This window comes from Candoia aspera, chromosome 1 (genome assembly GCF_035149785.1).
Source record: "Candoia aspera isolate rCanAsp1 chromosome 1, rCanAsp1.hap2, whole genome shotgun sequence".
Taxonomy (NCBI): domain Eukaryota; kingdom Metazoa; phylum Chordata; class Lepidosauria; order Squamata; family Boidae; genus Candoia; species Candoia aspera.
The window spans coordinates 159,663,993-159,683,695 of record NC_086153.1 but is presented as its reverse complement, the minus strand read 5'-3'; the positions used below and the strand labels follow the sequence as shown (position 1 = coordinate 159,683,695).

General features: G+C 37.6%; 1 protein-coding gene across 1 annotated transcript in view; it reads left to right on the top strand.

Annotated features, from left to right (window-relative positions):
• Window positions 1-16,160, top strand: part of ACTR2 (actin related protein 2) — a 34,003-nt gene extending 17,843 nt beyond the window's left edge. Inside the window, exons 4-9 of the mRNA XM_063316651.1 lie at window positions 4,535-4,607; window positions 5,700-5,836; window positions 6,787-6,936; window positions 12,201-12,346; window positions 13,154-13,286; window positions 14,777-16,160. Coding sequence (XP_063172721.1) covers window positions 4,535-4,607; window positions 5,700-5,836; window positions 6,787-6,936; window positions 12,201-12,346; window positions 13,154-13,286; window positions 14,777-14,947 — 810 coding nt within the window. The 3' untranslated portion in view covers window positions 14,948-16,160. The remainder of the gene's footprint in view (window positions 1-4,534; window positions 4,608-5,699; window positions 5,837-6,786; window positions 6,937-12,200; window positions 12,347-13,153; window positions 13,287-14,776) is intronic.
• Window positions 16,161-19,703: the final 3,543 nt, after the last annotated feature.

Genomic DNA, 19,703 nt, shown 5'->3' with positions numbered 1-19,703 from the left:
GGAAAATGTGAGAAAGAAACTCAAAATAACGCTGCTATGATTTTGCTTGGTATAAGAAGTGCAGAGACATGCTTTCAGGATTCTGTTATTCTACCCTACAACAATAAAGAACATTCCTGGAGTCTTTGCTGCTCCTTGACCTTGGCTACCTCAAAGAATTGACAGTTATAATACTCCCTTAGATCTACACAGAAGGGCATGTACTTTGACAAGATTTTGTGCCCTACTCTCAAAAGTGATGGAAGGAAGATTTCATAGCACTCTATCAGAATGCTTCTGCATATTTTCAGATGAGAGGCTGTATGAATTGCATGTGTTCTTCTGAGCTGCTGCCATACCACACCTGGCACTTAGTGCTAATCTCCCCTGTTATCAGTATTTGCTCAGGCTGGTCCAAATCAAAACTTGTGCTGTTCTTTTGAAATGATTAGTCCACTGAAATGTATATGAAAGTTGCCAAGTGTTGTACCTTGAGAAGACATTGGGTTTACACTGGCTTATGCAGCTCAGCAGGCCTTCTTTTACTACTATTACTAATTATTATTTCATTTTCATTCTCTTTGTGTCTTTATCCACTTTTTAATCTACTGCTATTATCTGATTTAGATACATACTGTTCTTTTGATGTATGATCACAAATTTAATAAACCATGAAGTTATAGAGCTGAGTACTATAATATATTTATGGCACTGAATTCAAAACCTCCATGCAAAATTGCTTACTGACCTCATTCACAAATTGGAATTGTGTCATAATGTATTGCATATGTGGGAAGAAATTAAGATCTCTGCCTCCCCGCCATGCTGTCTTTCTCAAACACTGTTTCCTGCCACATTGCTTCCCCTCTTTGAGCAAGGTAAAAGGTTAAAAAGTTACAAAATATAATGGGTTCAATACAAAGAGGATGCAAGAGATTAAAATGTAAGACGAAGCCCAGCTTAGACAAAAGATTCCCTTCAGACTTAATCAGAACCTTGTAAGACAAAAGGTTCCAGAAATTAACAGAGCCCATCCAGGTAAACATTCTTCTCCATAATCAAATAACAAAAGATTCCTTCCAAGGTAACCATTCCAAGCTAGTAAACAAAGCCACAGCCCAGCAGGGAACCTGGACTATCTACCTAGAACAGGAAACACAAACAGCAGAGAGCCTGACCACAAAGTGCCTCTTCTCTGAACCCGGTAAACTGCACTTTCCTAGAATTCCTAGAGAGCACCCCTTGCCAAGAAACTGAATAAGTGTGCCTTCTCAGAAGTTTCTGGAGGGTGGGAACACTTTTGCATAACAGTAGCCAAGCTCTCCTATATAAAGAGCTTGTGGGGAAAATACAAATGTGGCCATCTCCACAGCTGATTGCTCTATGCCTCATGCTCTCGGACAATAAAATTTATCTCTGTTCAAGCAATTGCCTGAGTACTTTCATTCCCAACTCTGGAACAGACCTGGTAAGATTTTCTTCCAACACAATGTAGCTGAAGCCTTTTATTTTTAAAAATTTTGGTTGGGGATAAATAGAAATATTAATAGAATTCTCAGTAGATAAATAGATTTAAAACACTGCTGAAGGACACAGAGTGTTTTCCCCCACTCTGTGTTTTATTTTATTTATGTATTTGCTAGGTTTACATCCCACCTATCTTCCAAGAGCTCAAAGTGGTTTACATGGGAATTCACTTAGATTTTGACCCTCCAGCAGCCCTACTCCAACAAGTTAACCACTGTGCCGCACTGGCTGTCTCTCTAGATGAAGACTGTACAGTTAGATTACTAGTTTGAGTAGGTGGTCTGCATGAGTCTTACCATGAAAGTAACAAGTGGAATTTCACCTTACATCCATTCTTTTTTTTTTCTTGAGCAAAGCTGAAATGGCAGTGCCTGACAAACTAGACATAATTTAAGATTCTTTCTATAGTGTGTCAAGATTCTCTCTATAGTGAAACCTGGACGAAGATCTACAGCATGGGTTCCTAAATTTTTTGGTATTGTGGTCCCTTAACACGTTAAATGAATTTATCAATCCTCCATGAATAAAACTAAATGATAGATAAATATTAAAACGGCCCTAATTGACGGATGGATATATACATAAGTTTAGCCATCTTCCACCCTCGAGCTAGCTTACAGGCTTGCCTAGACAAAGCAGGAACGAGTTCTGACAGTGCTCTTGCTTTGCCTACACAAGTCTGAATAGTAAAAATATTTTGGGAACCCTCCTCTGGGGGTCCCGTACCACATTTACAAACTCCTGGATCAAGATGTTGAACTAGGACTAGGGAGATTGCAGTTCAAGTCCACTCTCAGGTGTGGAAAGTCACTGGGTGGCTTTAGGTTAATCATTCTTTCTCCCTGCTCAGTCTCAATCCTCACGTAAGCTGCCTTCAGTTCCTGCAGGAAAGGCAGGCCATAAAGCTAGCAGATAATAATAAAAAAATATACTCTATTTTAAAAAGAATGATTTAATGGAATTAAATGTATTCCATTTTTAGTCCACTGAGAATGGTAAAATCTTGTATGAACTACTAAGAAGCATATATGGAGTCTCTGTTTATAACATTCATTCTGAAAATAACTTCCAATAAAACCATCTGTCAAAACAACTAGCAATCTGCAGTTGTGACAGTTTTCCACAGCACTCTGTGTGTGTGTGTGTACACAATATATATAAATTTTTTGCTCTCTGATACATACTAACTGACTTTCAAAGTCAGTCTGCTTCTTGTTACTACTTTTCCAAGTAAAATAACATTTATTTGTGACATAAATATCTCATGGAAGAAAGGACAGTTAACAGTGTTAAGAATTATTTCAGCAGCATAAACACCGCTAATACTTCCAATTTGGGGAAATAAAGATATTAGTTTTTAATCTGTAACATTCACGGACTGATACACTAATAATTCCCATCTTTTTCTTTCCTTCCACCCAGTTCAATTTTGATACACTTTTGTAGCATTCTTCACAACCCCTTGCTGTCCTCTTATTACATTTCCAGGAGATCAAGCATAATTCTTGATGTCAGCAGCAGGGTGTTGGTTTAACTAGAGGCTAATAGGAAAAACACTTTTGTGTGTTGCAAGCTTAATTTATTTCCTAATGTTTAGTTATATTAGGAGCCTAAAACTTAAGAATTAGTTTTTTTAATGTAACTAAATGTAATGTGAGAGCCAGTTGTTTGGTGCAGTGGTTAAGGCACTGGGCTAGAAACCAGGAGACCGGGAATTCTAGTCCCACCTTAGGCATGAAGCCAGCTGGGTGACCTTGGGCTTTTATTATTTTAAATGGTTGTATTGTTTGGTTGTTTTTATTGTTTTAACTTGGTAAGCTGCCCAGAGTCATATATATGGGGTGGGCAGCTATATAAATGAGAATAATAAATAAATAAATTAGAAGATTTCTTTAAGTCATACTTACTGATAAATACCTTCTATATTACAGTATCCATTTTGTTATGTCATTGGATAATTGGATAATTTTAATATTTGCATTAGATTATTTTACTAATCTTAATTAGAAGGCAAACACTTTGAAACATTTGTAGTCCGTTACACTAGAAGTTAATAGCCAACTTCTTAATTAGGTTGTCTGTAACTTTCATATTTAAACTTTTTGGAGGTACCAAAATTTGCAGTCAAATTAGTGAATAAGGGATTTATCCATCATTTTCTTGGTAGATTTACAAAAAAATCTATCAAGAGAACAAAGTGGTTAATATTACGGGTTATGAGCAATGGCAACCCCTGTTGTTATTCTATTTAAAATATAAGAAATATTTTTTCATTGCATTCTTTTAAGCTGAGGCATGCTTTAGCCATAAGTCTAATAGGACTTAATTTAAAATTTCTTTCAAAATAAATATGGGTAGATTTATTCCAAAATTTATAGTAATGAATACTTGCAAATGAATAGGTCTTCTAAATTAGGAAATTGAAACACATCAAATGAAGTCTGTAAACTGCTTATATAACTGAAAAGCATGAGTGTGTCTTTGCATGCACTGTGAAAGAATAAATTCTATATGTGCATCTTTGTTTATTAGGTAGTGAAGAATGTAACTTGGATGCTATAAGATTGCACAGAAGGGTAATTGCTTACTCAGTGTTTCATTGGTTTTTGTATAGGTGATACCCCACATTGCATAAGTAGACCTCTGCACATTGAACAAGATCTTCCTTCTCTTTCTTCATTGTGTTCCAGTTGGTTGGAAGATCAACAATAGACCTATAGAGCAAGTCACAACCTTTAAGTACCTAAGCATCCACTTTCAAACATATACTGGCTGGATCAATCAAGCAAAGTTTTCACCTTTCTGTTTGAGTAATAAATTCAACTCACTTCTTGCAAAACTAGATTAATTCATATTGTACTTTTCATACACAAGTATTATGCTTTTTCTTACGTTGCTCTTAGGAAAAAAGAGATTTACACAGCAATTTATGTTCCATATCGTTCAGGAAATAGTTGTAATTATCTTCCATGTTTTGTATCTATGAAATTTTCAGTTTTGCAGACAAAAGGCAATTCTTATCTTTCAGGTGATGTTTGAAACATACCAGTTTTCTGGGGTTTACGTAGCCATTCAGGCAGTCCTCACTCTATATGCACAAGGTAGGAATAAGTACTACTTTGGATTATATGTATCATAAAGAAATATATTTGAACCAAACCCAGTCTTTAGTTACAAAAATTCCTTAGGCCAGACTCAGCCTTTCTGGTAGTATTTTTGCCTAAGGATATTATTTTGCTTGGTCTAGTAAAATTTAAAGTTTTTGAAAGTGCAAGTTAAATAAAAATGCATTCTTGCATAAATGTATCTTTAGAGTTTTTTTTAATGACTTCATTATTATTTTTAGTTGCTGTTTTTATTGTTTCTGGTGTTTATTATTATTGTTTTTAATGAGTATCTGGTTATCATGGGTGTTGTATTATTGGCCTGTTTTAAGATATGCTTTATAAAATCCTAAGCGGATACACATATGTAAACAAAAGTATCTGAAAAAAAATATTTTAGCATTGTACCCTGTTCACAGAAAGGAACAAGTGCAGCAGAGTGAGAAAACACATCAGTACAATAAGGTAGTAAACTCAGAACCAGATGGTATTACATGGTGAAAAATTTAGGCAAATAAAAATCCATTTTAAAAAAAACGTCCTTTCTGGTTTAGACAGAACATTTTTCTTGTCTGGACTGAATTTGATTTTACTGCCTCTCATCCAGTTTATTACTGATTCCAAACATTAATTCATCACTTCCACCACTTCACCTGAATCTAATAACAACTATAGCTCCATGTCATTAACGGGCTATTGGCATCTTGCTCTAGATTATACTGCAGATGTTAACACTGAAGCCTGAGAGAGACAATGACTTCCCAAATCTTTTCAGGACAAACTATAACTACATAATCTAACATTCCATATGAAAAACATCTATGAACAGCATCACTTTCTAGAATTGATTATGCCAGTAGAAGTGGAACCAGTGAAATAAAGTATCCAGTATAACAGATGATTTTTTCCAGCAGGATTTTATAGGTAATATAATCAAACACTAAGAATTCCAAGAAAATTATCGGAGTCACTTTCGGCATACGTAAGTGATCTTCTGGAAGGCCAAGGCAGTGTTGGGTTCCCAAACCAAGTCTGCAATCAGATTAAAATATTCTCATGTGTTGTTGTTGTTTTGTTATTTTTCTTCAGGTTTACTAACTGGCGTGGTTGTGGATTCTGGAGATGGTGTTACTCACATCTGTCCAGTCTATGAAGGTTTTTCTCTTCCTCATCTCACCAGGAGATTAGATATTGCTGGTAGAGATATTACCAGATATCTCATCAAAGTAAGTTGGAGATGTTAAATATGAAAAGATAATATTGCCAATTTTAGTATGTCTTGAGCTCATTTTTTCACAAGCCTACAATGGGGAAGATCAGAAAGCCAGACAATGGGCTATTTCTTGCAAAAGTTTAATATTATTCCTTAGGAAGGAATGGGCACTGAACATTTCTTCAGAATACCAGAAGGCGTTTACTTGTCTACAGCTTGCTGATTCCAAGCTACCTCTGCAGCTTTGATTTACTGCAATATTCAGGCAATTATGTAAATGAAAAATTGTCTTGCAAAATAGTGTAGCAGCAATGAAGAAATAAATGAAAGAATACTTCCAAGAGTTCCACTCAAGGAGGCTTCAATCTTGATAAGCTATTCAAGGAACTACTTCCATTATCAGTAAACACTGTGCCTTGGATACCATTAGGAGGCCATAGAGCAAGGCCTCCTTACCTTGTCTTGAGGGTCCAGTTGTCTGTTGCAGAAAACATTTATTTGTTTATTTAGGGGGGCATTCAGAGAGACACATGCAAGGTCCTGATTATTTTGGGTTTTAAAACTGGGCCAAGCAAATGAGCAGTGGTAAATGCTCCTCGCAACTAGCCTCCTTGGGAGGTGGATAGTAGAGTTTTGTGCAAGAAAGAATCTAGGGACTCTCTTCAAGAGCAGGGGTATATTCTGTAAGCAATTTTGAAGTATTTATAGATAAACTTGCATTTATTCTGTTAATGTCTGATCAGAAATTCAACTGATATGTTTGAGTTCAAAATAAAATGTGAGCAGCAGCCGTCAATCAAGATATGATATACCTTTGGCATTTTTGCTATAGAAGATAAAATGTCTCAATCTGAAAGCCTCGTTTTGTTAACCATAATGTGATTCCTGTAGCAACTGATCTGTCTTACACAAGCCTGAAAGCTGTTTTCAGGTCTGCCATTAACTATCTTATTTCAATACTAGCTGCTTTTACTACGAGGTTATGCCTTCAATCATTCTGCGGATTTTGAGACTGTTCGCATGATTAAAGAAAAGCTCTGCTATGTGGGTTACAATATTGAACAGGAGCAGAAATTGGCCTTGGAAACTACTGTGTTAGTTGAGTCCTACACGGTGAGTATCTCTTAAACAGTGTGCATTTGCAATTTTCCGTTATAATGCAAAAGTAGATAGCCTGTTATTTTTCAGCTCTAATAAACCCTAGCTGACATAGTCAGGGATTACATGAATTGTAGTCCAAGACATCTGGAGAGTGCTTAAGAGTATTTGCCCCTGCTAAAACACTTCAGACATTAATGCTGTATTAGGAGTAAGCAGAATAACACAAAATGGTACAGAAGGTCACCCAAACTTTTGAGATTTCTAGAATGCTTCATTAGACAAAAACGGGGCAGGAGAAGAAGCAAGAAAGTCCAAAAATTGGGCCAGATGATTGAGCCACAAGGTCTGCCATTCAGAATTGTCCTCAAAGTAGATATTGTAAGTTGAATGTTATCACTGGTAATTGGTGTTATCAGTATCAGGCTACACCCCGTATTCAGAAAATGTTTGTTCCCCCAGTCTTATTTTAAATGTTCTTCAGGTTGATTGCTTTAATGGATGGCAAATACAAAAATATGAATGTGTTGTTTCTTTCATTTCCTTTCTGTTCTTAAACATTAATCAGATTGGCTGCTTTATGGTGTGACAGCTATGACCACACTCAATTAAATTTTATGAGTCTTAATAGAAATGTTTACTTCATTGAAAAATGATAGGTAGTTGCTAGTAATGAAGGGTAATTACTACTTTAGGTAAGCAATAGGTACTTAAAAAGTGGTAATTGCCCATCATTACTAGCAACTAGTATGTCCTTTAATAGAATTATAGGATTGAAAGGGAATTGGAAGTCTTCTAGTCCAAGGGCAAAAATCCTCATCTTATCTCAGACAAATGGCTATTGAACCTTTGTTTGAAAACTTCTAGCAATGGGGTACCCACAACTACAGGAGGCAGGATGTCCTGCTGCTTAATAGTTCTCATGGTCAGGAAATTCTTCCTTATTTCAAGTTTAGATCTCACTCTGTAAAGTTTCCACCCATTGGTTCTTGCTCTACACTTTGGAGCTATGGAAAATAAATCCACTCTCTCTTCCTCGCGATAACCCTTCAAGTATTTGAAAACTGCTAACATGTGTCCCCTTGGCTTTCTCCTCTTTCGGCTAAAACTTACCCAGTCCCTCTAAGTGTCCTTCATAAGATTTAACCTCCAGGTCCCTTACCATCTTACACATTACTCTCTGCACTCTTTCCAGTTCTTCAGTGTCCTTGTATTGTGGTGATCAGAACTTGACACAGTATTCCAGGTGTGGTCTGACCAGTGCAGCATAGAGCAGAACTATCACTTCCCATGATTTCAGTGCTGGCTAATGCTTAATCTGTGGTCTATCAGGATGCCCATCCTTCTTACAAGTATTATTGCCAAGTCAGGTACCGCTTAACTTGTACCTGTACATCTGGTTTTTCTTACCTAAGTGCAGAATCCTTGAGCTGCTTTTCTTGGATATGGCCCAATGTTCAAGTCTATTAAGATACTATTGAACCTTGAGTCTGTTTTCTGTGGTGTTAGCAGTTCCCTGCCATCCCCACCCCTTGTGGCATCTGCAAATTTCTATCCTCTCCTCTAAGTCATTTATGAAAATATTGCAGACCACTGGTCCCAGAACAGAACCCTCAGGTACCCCACAGAATAGACAGACAGGTGAATTGATTTAGTTAGTTTATGCAGCCACCCATCTCACTGCAGTAACCCTGGGCAGCTAACAGTAAATAAAATAAAAACCAACAATCCAAAATAGAAACAATTACACAACCGTCAATATACAGTGTGCCAGAAGTCTAAACTTATCCTTTCCACCTTACTGATCAATAACAAATAGACAATAGGCTAACCAACATGGCACATCTAACAACCCAGCCCAATTCTTGAGAGAAGCATCTTATCTTTAACACTATCTAGAAGGCCAACATGACTGGGATTGAGCCAGTCCAGAAAGATGCCTTTCTCCATGTTGATACCGTACCATTAAGGCCCACATATTAGATACAGTTGTTCAAGCAACTGTGAATCTATCTGGTTGTACCATTTTATCAATAAGGAGGCTATAGTCAACTTTGTGAAATGCCTTACTGAAATCTAAATATGGTACATTCACAGCATTCCCTCAGTCTACTAACCATTTTGTCAAGGAAAGCAATATAATTTGCCTGGCACAACCAGTTTTTAACAGACCCTTGCTGGCTTCTAATAATGCTTCCTAAATGCTTGCAAACCCACTGCTTGATTATCTTTTCTAAGATTTCCGTGGTACTGATGTCAAACTGACTGGGCTGTGGTTTTGTTGGTCCACTTTTTCGCCCTTTTTTAAAGATGAGAACAAGAGTAGCTCTTCTCCAGTCTCCTGGAACTTCCCCTGTACTCCAGTAGTTCTCAGAGATTATAGTCAGTGGTTCTGAGGTTGCATCCCCCAGTTCCTTTGTTATAATGCAAGATTTTGTGGACTGGATTTACTCTGTAAGAACATAAGAACAGTCCTGCTGGGTCAGGCCAAGGCCCATCTTAACCTAGCATTTTGTTTCTTGAGTGACCAAGACCAGGTGCTTCTAAGATGTTCTAGAAAGAGGTTAGAGATGTACCTTCTACCACCATTATTCCCCTGCACCTGCTATTTGGAAGCATGCTGTCTCCAATCCAGAAGTAACTAATAATTTTTGCTAGACCTGTCCTCCATGAATTTATCCAATCCACTTAAAGCCTTCCAAATTAATAGCCTTCATCACATCTTATATTCAATTCCACAGGTTAACTTGTTGCTATGTGAAGAAGTGGTTCCTTTATCTGGTTTAAGTCTTCTGTGCAGCTTCCCTCCCTGTTCATATTCTCTATACCATGTACGGTTTTACACCCCTCTGTTATGTCCCCATTTGTTTGCCTTTTTCTTAATCTAAAGAGTCCCAAACTTTATAGCCTTTTCTAGTAGAGAAGGTTTTTTTGAGCCTCCTGCTCATTTTGCCTACCCTCTTCTGTACATTTTCGATAGATAGATAGAGTGAGTGAGTGAGCCAGTTTGGTGCATCAGGCTAGAAACTGGGAGACTGAATTCTAGTCCTGCCTCAGGTACAAAGCCAGCTGGGTGACCTTGGGCCAGTCATCTCTCAGCCCTAGGAAGGAGCAGGCAATGGCAAACCACTCCTACCCACCCACCCACCCACCCACCCATGTGTATGTATGTTTGTAAGGTGGGAATAAGTGAAATAGTACCAACGGTAACTATTTTGACAGTGACAATTAACACTGCAGAGGATAGTGCAGACATCTTGCATAGGTTATCTGTTAATGTAATTTAAAAAAATGGAACTGGTCTAAGATTTAAATATAGTCAGGACCAGAAATATTGGAACAAGGATAACTGTTTTGCCATTTGGCCTCTGTATACCACCACACTGAAGTTGAAAGGACACACACCCAGTGGGAGCCAAGTCAGGACTTTCAGCTGTAATTCAAGGGGTTTGACAAAAGTGGGGCACTAACCATTCAGGAAGTACAGCCAGTGGCATACACCCCCCCCCCATCGTTGGTGGCTCATAAGTAGTGGAACAAATGGCTGACAAGCAGCTGCATGGCCAGGTGTGGCCTGTTTCCTGGGTACCCCATGACCAATCAAGCAGATAAAAGGCCTGGAGGTGGTTCTGAGTGTCACATTTGCATTTGGTAGCTGTTCACTGGAACTCTCAACATGAGGTCCAAAGAGGTGTCCATGCAAGTGAAGGAGGCCATCATTAGGCTGAGAAAACATCAGAGAGATAGCAAAAACATTGGGAGTGGCCAATATAACAGTTTGGAACATCCTGAAAAAGTAGGAATTAACTGGCAAGCTCAGCAACAGCAAAAGGCCTGGAAGACCACGGAAGACAATTAAAGTGGATGACCACAGAATTCTGCTCATGGTGAAGAGGAACCCTTTCACAACATCTAGTGAGGTCAAGAACGCTCTTGGGGAGGTAGGCATGTCACTGTCAACATCTACAGTCAAGAGACGGCTTTATGAATGTAAATACAGAGGCTTCACAACAAGGTGCAAACCACTAGTAATGCTCAAGAACAGAAAGGCCAGATTAGACTTTTCCAGCAAACATCTAAAAAAGCCTGCCCAGTTCTGGAATAAGTTTCTTTGGACTGATGAAACCAAGATTAACTTGCACCAGAATGATGGGAAGAGAAAAGTATGGAGAAGGAAAGGAACAGCTGATGATCCAAAACATACCACATCATCTGTCAAACATGGCAGTGTTATGGCATGAGCATGTATGGCTGCCAATGGAACCGGGTCACTGGTGTTTCTTGATGACCTGACTGCTGATAAAAGCAGCAGGATGAATTCTGAAGTCTATAGGGCTATATTTTCTGCTCAGATTCAGCCACATGCTGCCAAACTGATAGGATGCCACTTCATATTGCAGATTGATAATGACCCAAAACATACAGCAAAAGCTACCCAAGAGTTTCTCAAGGCAAAGAAGTGGGATGTTCTTCAATGGCCAAGTCAGTCACCTGATCTCAACCCAACAGAGCATGCTGTTCACTTACTGAAGACAAGACTGAAGGCAGAAAGACCCACAAACAAGCAGCAGCTGAAGGCAGTTGCAGTAAAGGCCTGGCAAAGCATCTTGAGGGAGGAAACTCAGCATTTGGTCATGTCCATGGGTTCCAGACTTCAGGCAGTCATTGACTGTGAAGGATTTTCATCCAGGTATTAAAGGTGATCCTTATGTTTGTAATGATGTTGGTTTGTTCCATTACTTATGAGCCACCAATGATGGTGGTGTGTGCATGCCACTGGCTGTACTTCCTGAATGGTTAGTGCCCCACTTTTGTCAAACCCCTTGAATTACAGCTGAAAGTCCTGACTTCGCTCCCATCTGGATGTGTTTCCTTTCAACTTCAATGTGGTGGTGTACAGAGGCCAAATGCCAAAACAGTTATCCTTGTTCCAATATTTCTGATCCTGACTGTATATAGATCAGTAAAGAAAAGGCTGAAGACTGAAACATTCTTTATTTTTCTCAGTTTTTAAAATTTTATTGGCAAACAGGAAAAGGCTCCAGTAATGGAAGGAGCATTTTTTGTTACAATTGTTATTAAACATTCTTAAAGTTATATTTTAAAAAAATGGGCTTTGACATAACTAAAACCAACATGGTAGCAAAGGGAGCAAGATCCAAGTTATACAGGTAGTTAGACTGAGGAATGTGGAAATTTCCCAGCAAGCTTTTGACCTAGTCTGGGAGAAAGAGTGTACAGTGGTAACAGGACTATATCAGACTGCCCCTATTTTACAGCTCCCAGATGGCAGAATTATTAAAGTTGGAGGTGAGCGATTTGAGGCACCTGAGGCCCTGTTCCAGCCTCACTTAATCAATGTGGAAGGAGTTGGTGTTGCTGAGCTGCTGTTCAACACCATCCAAGCTGCTGATATTGATACCAGGTATGAGTTGGAAATCTGTGGTTCTTACGCTATATCAAGGGTTTTTAAACACACACACCCTTTATGGGGAGAAGAGACATGTTCTGATTGTAGCTCTACTTGCATATGGAAATACTTTGAAAAGAAAAAAAATCAAGGATTATAAGAAAATGGTAATACGTGTGGTATTTGCCATTGTTACAGAGAGGATACTGAATGGAAGTGGGAAGGATATGGCTATTACAGTGTTTGCGTATGTTTTAGTAGATTATCTTTCTTTTTATGGAAGTGCAATACTTGATTTAACCAGTGGGGGAGAGGGCTGCCTGCTAAAACTGAAAGTTTGTTAAATGGTGAATGGGCTGAGAACCAAAAAAGAAAGAAAGATTTCATACTGTAGCTTAGGAGCAAAAGGCAGTACAAGCCACAGACATTTGAGCACTAGCCTTGTGAAAATAACTCTGTCAACCGTAAGTGTGACATATTGGTGTGCTGAAGACAAGCTGGAGCCAAGAGGCCATGTGAAGGCTGAGAGTGCCTGACTGGAAGCAGGGAGCCAGAATAACACCCAGCCTTATAAACTGGGCAAATCCTGGAGCCGGATTAGCTTCTTCAGCAAGTTAAAGCAGCAGAGCTGAATAGTAGGCATAGACACCAGTTGGTGCCAACTGTGGCAACCCTGCGGAGAAAGCACATTTTGTCTGTTAAATCTGAGGTATCCTAAACTGAGGTCCCTTAAATTGAGGTTTACTGTATATACCTTTATATACTAGAATTTCCACATAAATCTTGATTGTTTACATTGTGGGGTGTATGTTCTATCTCTAGATCTGAGTTTTATAAGCACATTGTATTATCTGGAGGTTCCACAATGTACCCTGGTTTACCTTCACGCCTAGAACGTGAACTTAAGCAGCTTTATCTGGAGCGAGTTCTGAAAGGCGATGTGGAAAAGCTTTCAGTAAGTACTCACCCATCAAGTAATTCTTGATTACAACATACACAAGGTGGTCACTAGAGGGAGCAAGATGGTCAATAATATAGTGGACAGCCTGAATTAAGTTTGCGAGTGTTGAATAGTTAGCTTTGAATAGAGATTATTAAAATTCTACATCAGAGTATTATACACTGTTAGCTACTTTGGATTATACTGGATTTTGAAGATCTGTTTAGTATGATCTTTAAAAGCCACCATTTTATTAGAATGAGGAGGAACTGGTTTATTCTTGCTCTCCTCTTCATAGCATCATTTGACATTTATTTTCATGAATCTCTTTAACAGTTCATAGGACAAAACTGTGTGTCTTAAAATAACATTTCAACTTATTATCATTAATAATTTCCTTTTGGACTTTGGAACAATGTTGCCTTTACAGACTGATCAGAACATAGGTGTCTTTCATTTTAGACGAAGCTCTTTGTTCTAATATCCTGTAGCTTATTAAATGCTACACAATTAAAAAACATCTAACATTTTACTTGCCATAACATAGGCAGTATACTTCTACCTTATAGGATCTACTTTCATTTCTTTATTAGCACCCCACACAGTTCCAGCCTTCTCACAGTTACTGAGAGAGTTGGAACCAGTTGTCTGTTGCACCCATGAACCATGACATGGGAGATGGCCTCATTTAAAGGATGATTCTTGGGAAGAAGTGTGTGTGTATGTGTGTATAAAATAAATAGAGATAGATACAGATGTAGAGATAGAGATAGGTATCTTTTGATCTATATATTTAATGTACTAAATCTTTGGGATGAGATCCAGTTGGTGTCCAAAACTGGTGAAACAGCAACCATCAGAGGTGTGGATGTCTTCTGCCGTTTCAGCTCCCCAGTTCTCTTCCACAGAGTCGTGGAATCATCAGGAATAAATTGTAGGTGCTGCAGAGGGAGCAAAGGATAGAAAAACCTGTTGCATAAGTAGAAATCAGCTTGCACAACATTAGATAGTTCTCTTTACCTAAAGAGAAAACTTTAATTAAAATTCCTCAAATACAGTGGCTTAATGATTTTAAAAACTCCAAGTAATTTATATACTAATAAAAGAACATTCCAGTATTTATTTATTTACATGGTTTAATATATGGTGGACTTAATAGGTCCATTATATTCCTGTTGTTAAGAGAATGTGCATATCAAGTACACATTGATCAGAATTAATCTAAAACTGGAAACAGGAGCTTAAAACTCCACTTTGTCCCATAGCGCTTACACTAATCTGTAATTAAAGTTCCATACTTTAACAATGTACTTGCATGTAATTCCCTGAATTAAGATGTCTTTTATAAATGTTTTTATTAATGTTTAAATACGTGAAGTCATTACCCACTTACCAAAAAAGTTAGTCATTTAAATGTATCTATCTTTCTTTCATCATCATCGTTATAGCTTGGCAATGTTGCCCCACAAACTTCAGTAATATTACTTACCTTTTTTTCCTGTAAGAAATTTAAGATTCGAATTGAAGATCCACCTCGTCGAAAGCACATGGTGTTCTTAGGTGGTGCGGTTCTTGCAGACATCATGAAGGACAAAGACAACTTCTGGATGACCAGACAAGAATATCAAGAGAAGGGAGTGCGTGTGCTTGAGAAACTCGGTGTGACTGTTCGATAAACTCAGGCTTTTTCCCATCACTGCTTTGATGCTGTCATTCCTTTATTACCAATCTTTGAAGTCATTCAGCTACATGACATGGAAAGGCCTGTCACTATCCTTAGACTCAAAGGCTAGGTTTTGTTCCGCTCCTTTTTGTTAGATATTTGATAATGTGGCTATATTTAACTACTTAATTGGACCACTTCTCTGCAAACAAAACAAGGGCAAGACCGGCCTGTGTAATGCATTGTTTCCTTCCCAGTAGGCAGTGGGGTAATTCCAATAAGCTTTTTTTCCTTTGCTTTATTGCTGTAATGCTATCAGCTTTTGTCCATAAGCTCATCATGGATCAAATACTTTCGTTAGCATGAGAAGACTCAAAGAACAGTAGTTCTTGACTGTCATGTGATTATAGTGATTTATTTTTGATTCTTCTGCCTTCATCCTATTTGCTGTTTAGTGACATTATTTCTTGCATAGGAACTCTGAAATCAGGTCAAACTACCAGCATACCTTTTTTTAAAAATATTATCCCAGAATATTTTTAGAACATAAGGCTTAAATACCATGATAACTGGCTATGAACAGTTGAATCAGGCAGTAAAGATTAAGGAGAAAACTCAATATTACTCTTTCTAAAACAGCCAGTAATTTGCTTGGCTGTTGCTAAAAATTATCTAAACTTCTTACATTTCTCTCTCAAAAGTGTATTTTCCTACTTTGACTGGGCAGTAGGAAATCTTTTTGTCCTCTTGAATACATATAGTTAGGTTCTCCCCCCCTCCCCCAAGTACCTCCCCAGTTGTTTTGGTACCATTTCTTCTTTCTTTGCTATTGGGCATAAAGGGTGGTTGTTGTTTTTTTAAATGGGCAACATTAGAATGTTATCTGGGACTGGATTTCCTGGATATTATCTATTATAAGTAATATGTTTTAAAAAAAAAAGTCTGTAAACTTGAATTATTGGTACATGACAAAAAAATTGAATTGTATTAAATTTTGAACACAGTAAAACAGTGCCAAGTAATTATTGCAAAAAAATTATATGACTGTTAAATGTTATTTAAAATCATCCAAATATTTATATATGGAAATGTCCATAGGTTGTAAAAAAGTAACCTTGAATTTGTAGCAGTGAAAAAAAATCTTGGAATGTAGGCCTTCTGTTTATCTGGTAAATATTCAGCTTAATCTTGACCGGGAAGAAGAAAAATAAAGCAAGTATTTGAAATGCTGTGTCATTACAGGCAAACATACTATTGAAAAAAGATATGGTGACTATTATCGCCCGCTAGTATGAGATCTATCAGAAAACAAGAACACTGCTTTTCACAAAGCCTTTTCTGGTCACTATGTGTTCTTTCAACATATAGGAGCCTGTGAGTTCTAATACCGCCTTAGGCCTGAAAGCCAGCTGGGTGACCTTGGGCCAGTCCCTCTCCCTCGGCCCAACTCACCTCGCAGGGTGGTGGTTCAGGGGAAAATAGGAGGAAGGAGGATTAGGTATGTTCACCGCCTTGAGGTATTTATAAAAATAATAAAAGCGGGATAAAAAATAAAATAAAAATGGCTATAAAATATAAGCCTCTCAAAAATTTGGCTGGAGTAGCTTCAGGCAGCATAAATAGCAGATAGACAATTGAAGGAAGCTGTCACGTGAAAATTAATGGCTCCAAATATTTATTTCTGCTAGTACTGTCCTTTTTTGATGCAGGAGTGATAAGCTTAACATACATACATGGCCTTAACATAATGTTGTAAAGATACTTGTTACAAACAAACATAAATCTGCAAATGTGCTCCGCAGTGGGTTGGGATCCAGGAAACAGCATAATAGTGAGTATTTTATAATTTATAACACTTATTCTGTTTTTCATTCTTGCTTAACTTACAAGCTTTTACTCTTTTCTCCTTGTTTCTGTTTGCTGCAATCCAAAGACAGAAGTGTTTGTTAACTGGTCAGTGTAATTTTTAACAAGATGGCACTAGAAGGTGGCACAGTGAAATGGATAAAGTACATCTTAAGTACTTCGCCTGAAATATATATGATCTAAAGTTTTTAAAGAATCTAGAGGAAGCTCTCTGAAAATAGGGCATGCTATTGAAATTAGACAATAGTCAACTTTAAAGCAAAACATACCTTCAAAAAGCATAAATAGAAATGTGTATAAAGGTGTAAAAAAAAAAAAGACAGCCAACTTTGGAAAATACTAATTGCATGACAACCAAAGCAATTAAAGTATCTTTCATCTCATTTGACAGTTGCATTTGTCAGAGGAAATCAAACTCTCACTAGTTTCACCATTTTGGAAAGAGTGTATCTTACTAAAATGGAGGCAAACAAATTGGGCTGAGTTAAAGTGAAAGACTGTACCACAGACTAACACAGCTTTCCTGCCATGACAATTCAGAAGGAGCTTTCCAAAAATCTGCATTTGCAATAGAAACTCTATTGTGGATAGAAGTTTCTATCAGGAATGGAAAAAAAAGAGTTTTAGATTTAAATGAAATAAATTACACCCCAAGATTTCAGGAACAAATTTAAATTAAAAACCAGATCAATCTCTAAAATTATGTTCAGAAAGCTGTAAAAATGATACTGTGTCATTTTTTTGTGTACTGAAGGCTGCAGAAATCAATGGCCTTTATGCTGGGTTGTGGCCACAGACAAAGTACATAGAAAATAAAGTACAATTCCAAAGTTAAGGAGTTCCAAGAGGGGATAAAGGGGTGAAAAATCAGCTGAAAACTGGCTGTGATTTTCCCAGGATCTGTTAAAGGTGAATGAAGCTAATTGCACGCAGATTAACATGCAGTTTCCCAGACTCCAATCTAAGACATTTAGCCACTGATTTGTACTCTTTTCAAGATAAGAAACTGCTTTAAATGACTTAGGGTACAGATTGGAGCCTAGACTTTGTCATAAACATACCTCCAAACCTGGCAGTTCTTTTGCCTTAAGTGGAGAGAATTGAACAAGTATAAAAATTTCCAATCAATAGCATTTACAATAGGGAAAAATGCCTTTTAGAGATGTAAAATAAGGTTACCTCTTACACATGGAGGTTATTTACCTGTATTATTTCACATAGATGCAGATCTCTTGCAATAAAGATTAAATAAATCATTGGTAAATCTAGAAACTGAGGAAAACAAAAATAGCTGAGTATACACTAAACTAATGTTGTCAGAAAGGAGGGTTCAGGGCTTGTCACCATAATGAAAACAGTCCTGTTTCTAAGCTTTTACTATCCAGAAAGGTGAGATGTAACTGATGTCTTGAGTTCAGCTGGAGTGTTTTTATTACAAGAAAAGATGGCTTGGAGGAACTGAGGTGGTTAGTTGTGGAGAGCTTTGAAGCCAGCAGCATGAATTGGACCCAGAAGCAGGCTTGCTAATCAGGTTAAATGAAATGGCAGACTACTCTAACTATATGTACCCTTCCCAAGATGTTTTGGGAGATGTCCAACATCCTGAATCAACTGAAGTTCTCAAATTGTCTTCAAGAACATCCTATGTAGAATATGTTACAGCTTTATAATGTTCTGTGCTATCCTTCAACAGTTTACATCCTTAAATGTAGAGTTAGGTCCTCCCAATATAGAATCAAGAATTTCACTTATATATCATGATAAACATGAAAGATGGCAGAATTTGCCATTGAAACCAGTTCAAAGAAAAGCACAAAATGCGAATGTGGCATCAAGATTCCTGCCTGAAGCCACACCCTATTCATTATATAAAACAGGACTGGGGAATCTGGGGCATCCTCCTGAAATTGTTGAACTACATATCCCATCATTGGCCATGGTGGCTGGTGCTGGTGGTGGTTTTGATGAAGTCTGGATTTCACTTCCCCAATACAACTGTTGTTACTCTTACTGGAAATAGATACTAACTATAGCTGAAGCAGCATTCATTACATCCATTAATTCTTAGATTGCAGAAAACAGGTATGAAAAGGAGACACACATGAAACATTTTAAGGCAGGCTATCTGGAAGCAGCATAATTACTAGGGTGAGGATTTCTATGATGTCATATTTTTTCTGGAACCTTTATTTGAATTTATAAGTAAGTTAAAACATGTTTTAGAGTAATCTGCTGAGAATTAGATTTTTATTTTGCCTGAAACGTCATATTTTGACTTTTTAAAGGTGCTATGTCATAATTCTGCTTAATTTTGTAACAAACATATGTTGGTCATATTTTGGTCATTGGAAACTCTCCTGATAAGCCAGCAAGTTTGAGCCAGCAAAGAAAGTGAGAATTTGCCTGTTTTTTTTTTTCCCCTATTTGCTCCCCAACTCAGGGAGGTGTGTGTGTGTGTGAGAAAGAGAGAGAGAGAGAGAAAGGTGGGAACAGAGGCTTCTGAAAAGTGAGAATTTCCCTGTTTTGTTTTCTTTTTCTTATTTGCTCCCCAACTCAGGGCTCTGTGTGTGTGTGTGTAAGAGAGGAAGAGCAACCTTTTTTAAAATGACTTCAGCAGGCAGAGGCTTCTCCTCTGACCAGGCCTGAAAAAAAAAGAGAATTTGCCTTTTTTTTTTTCTCATTTGCTCCCCAACTCAGGTGTGTGTGTGTTTGAGGTGGTGGAGTCAAGTGAGAGCTGCAGTCTGATTTCAACATGCCTAAAAGTAGATGTTCAGTGAGTGTGAAGTTACAGCATCTTGTTCAAGAATTTGGGGAGCATATTTTCAGTAGCAATGGTGATATTTTGTTTTGTAAATTGTGTGAAGGTATTGGCCCCAAAGCATTTTAATATTCAACAACATTGT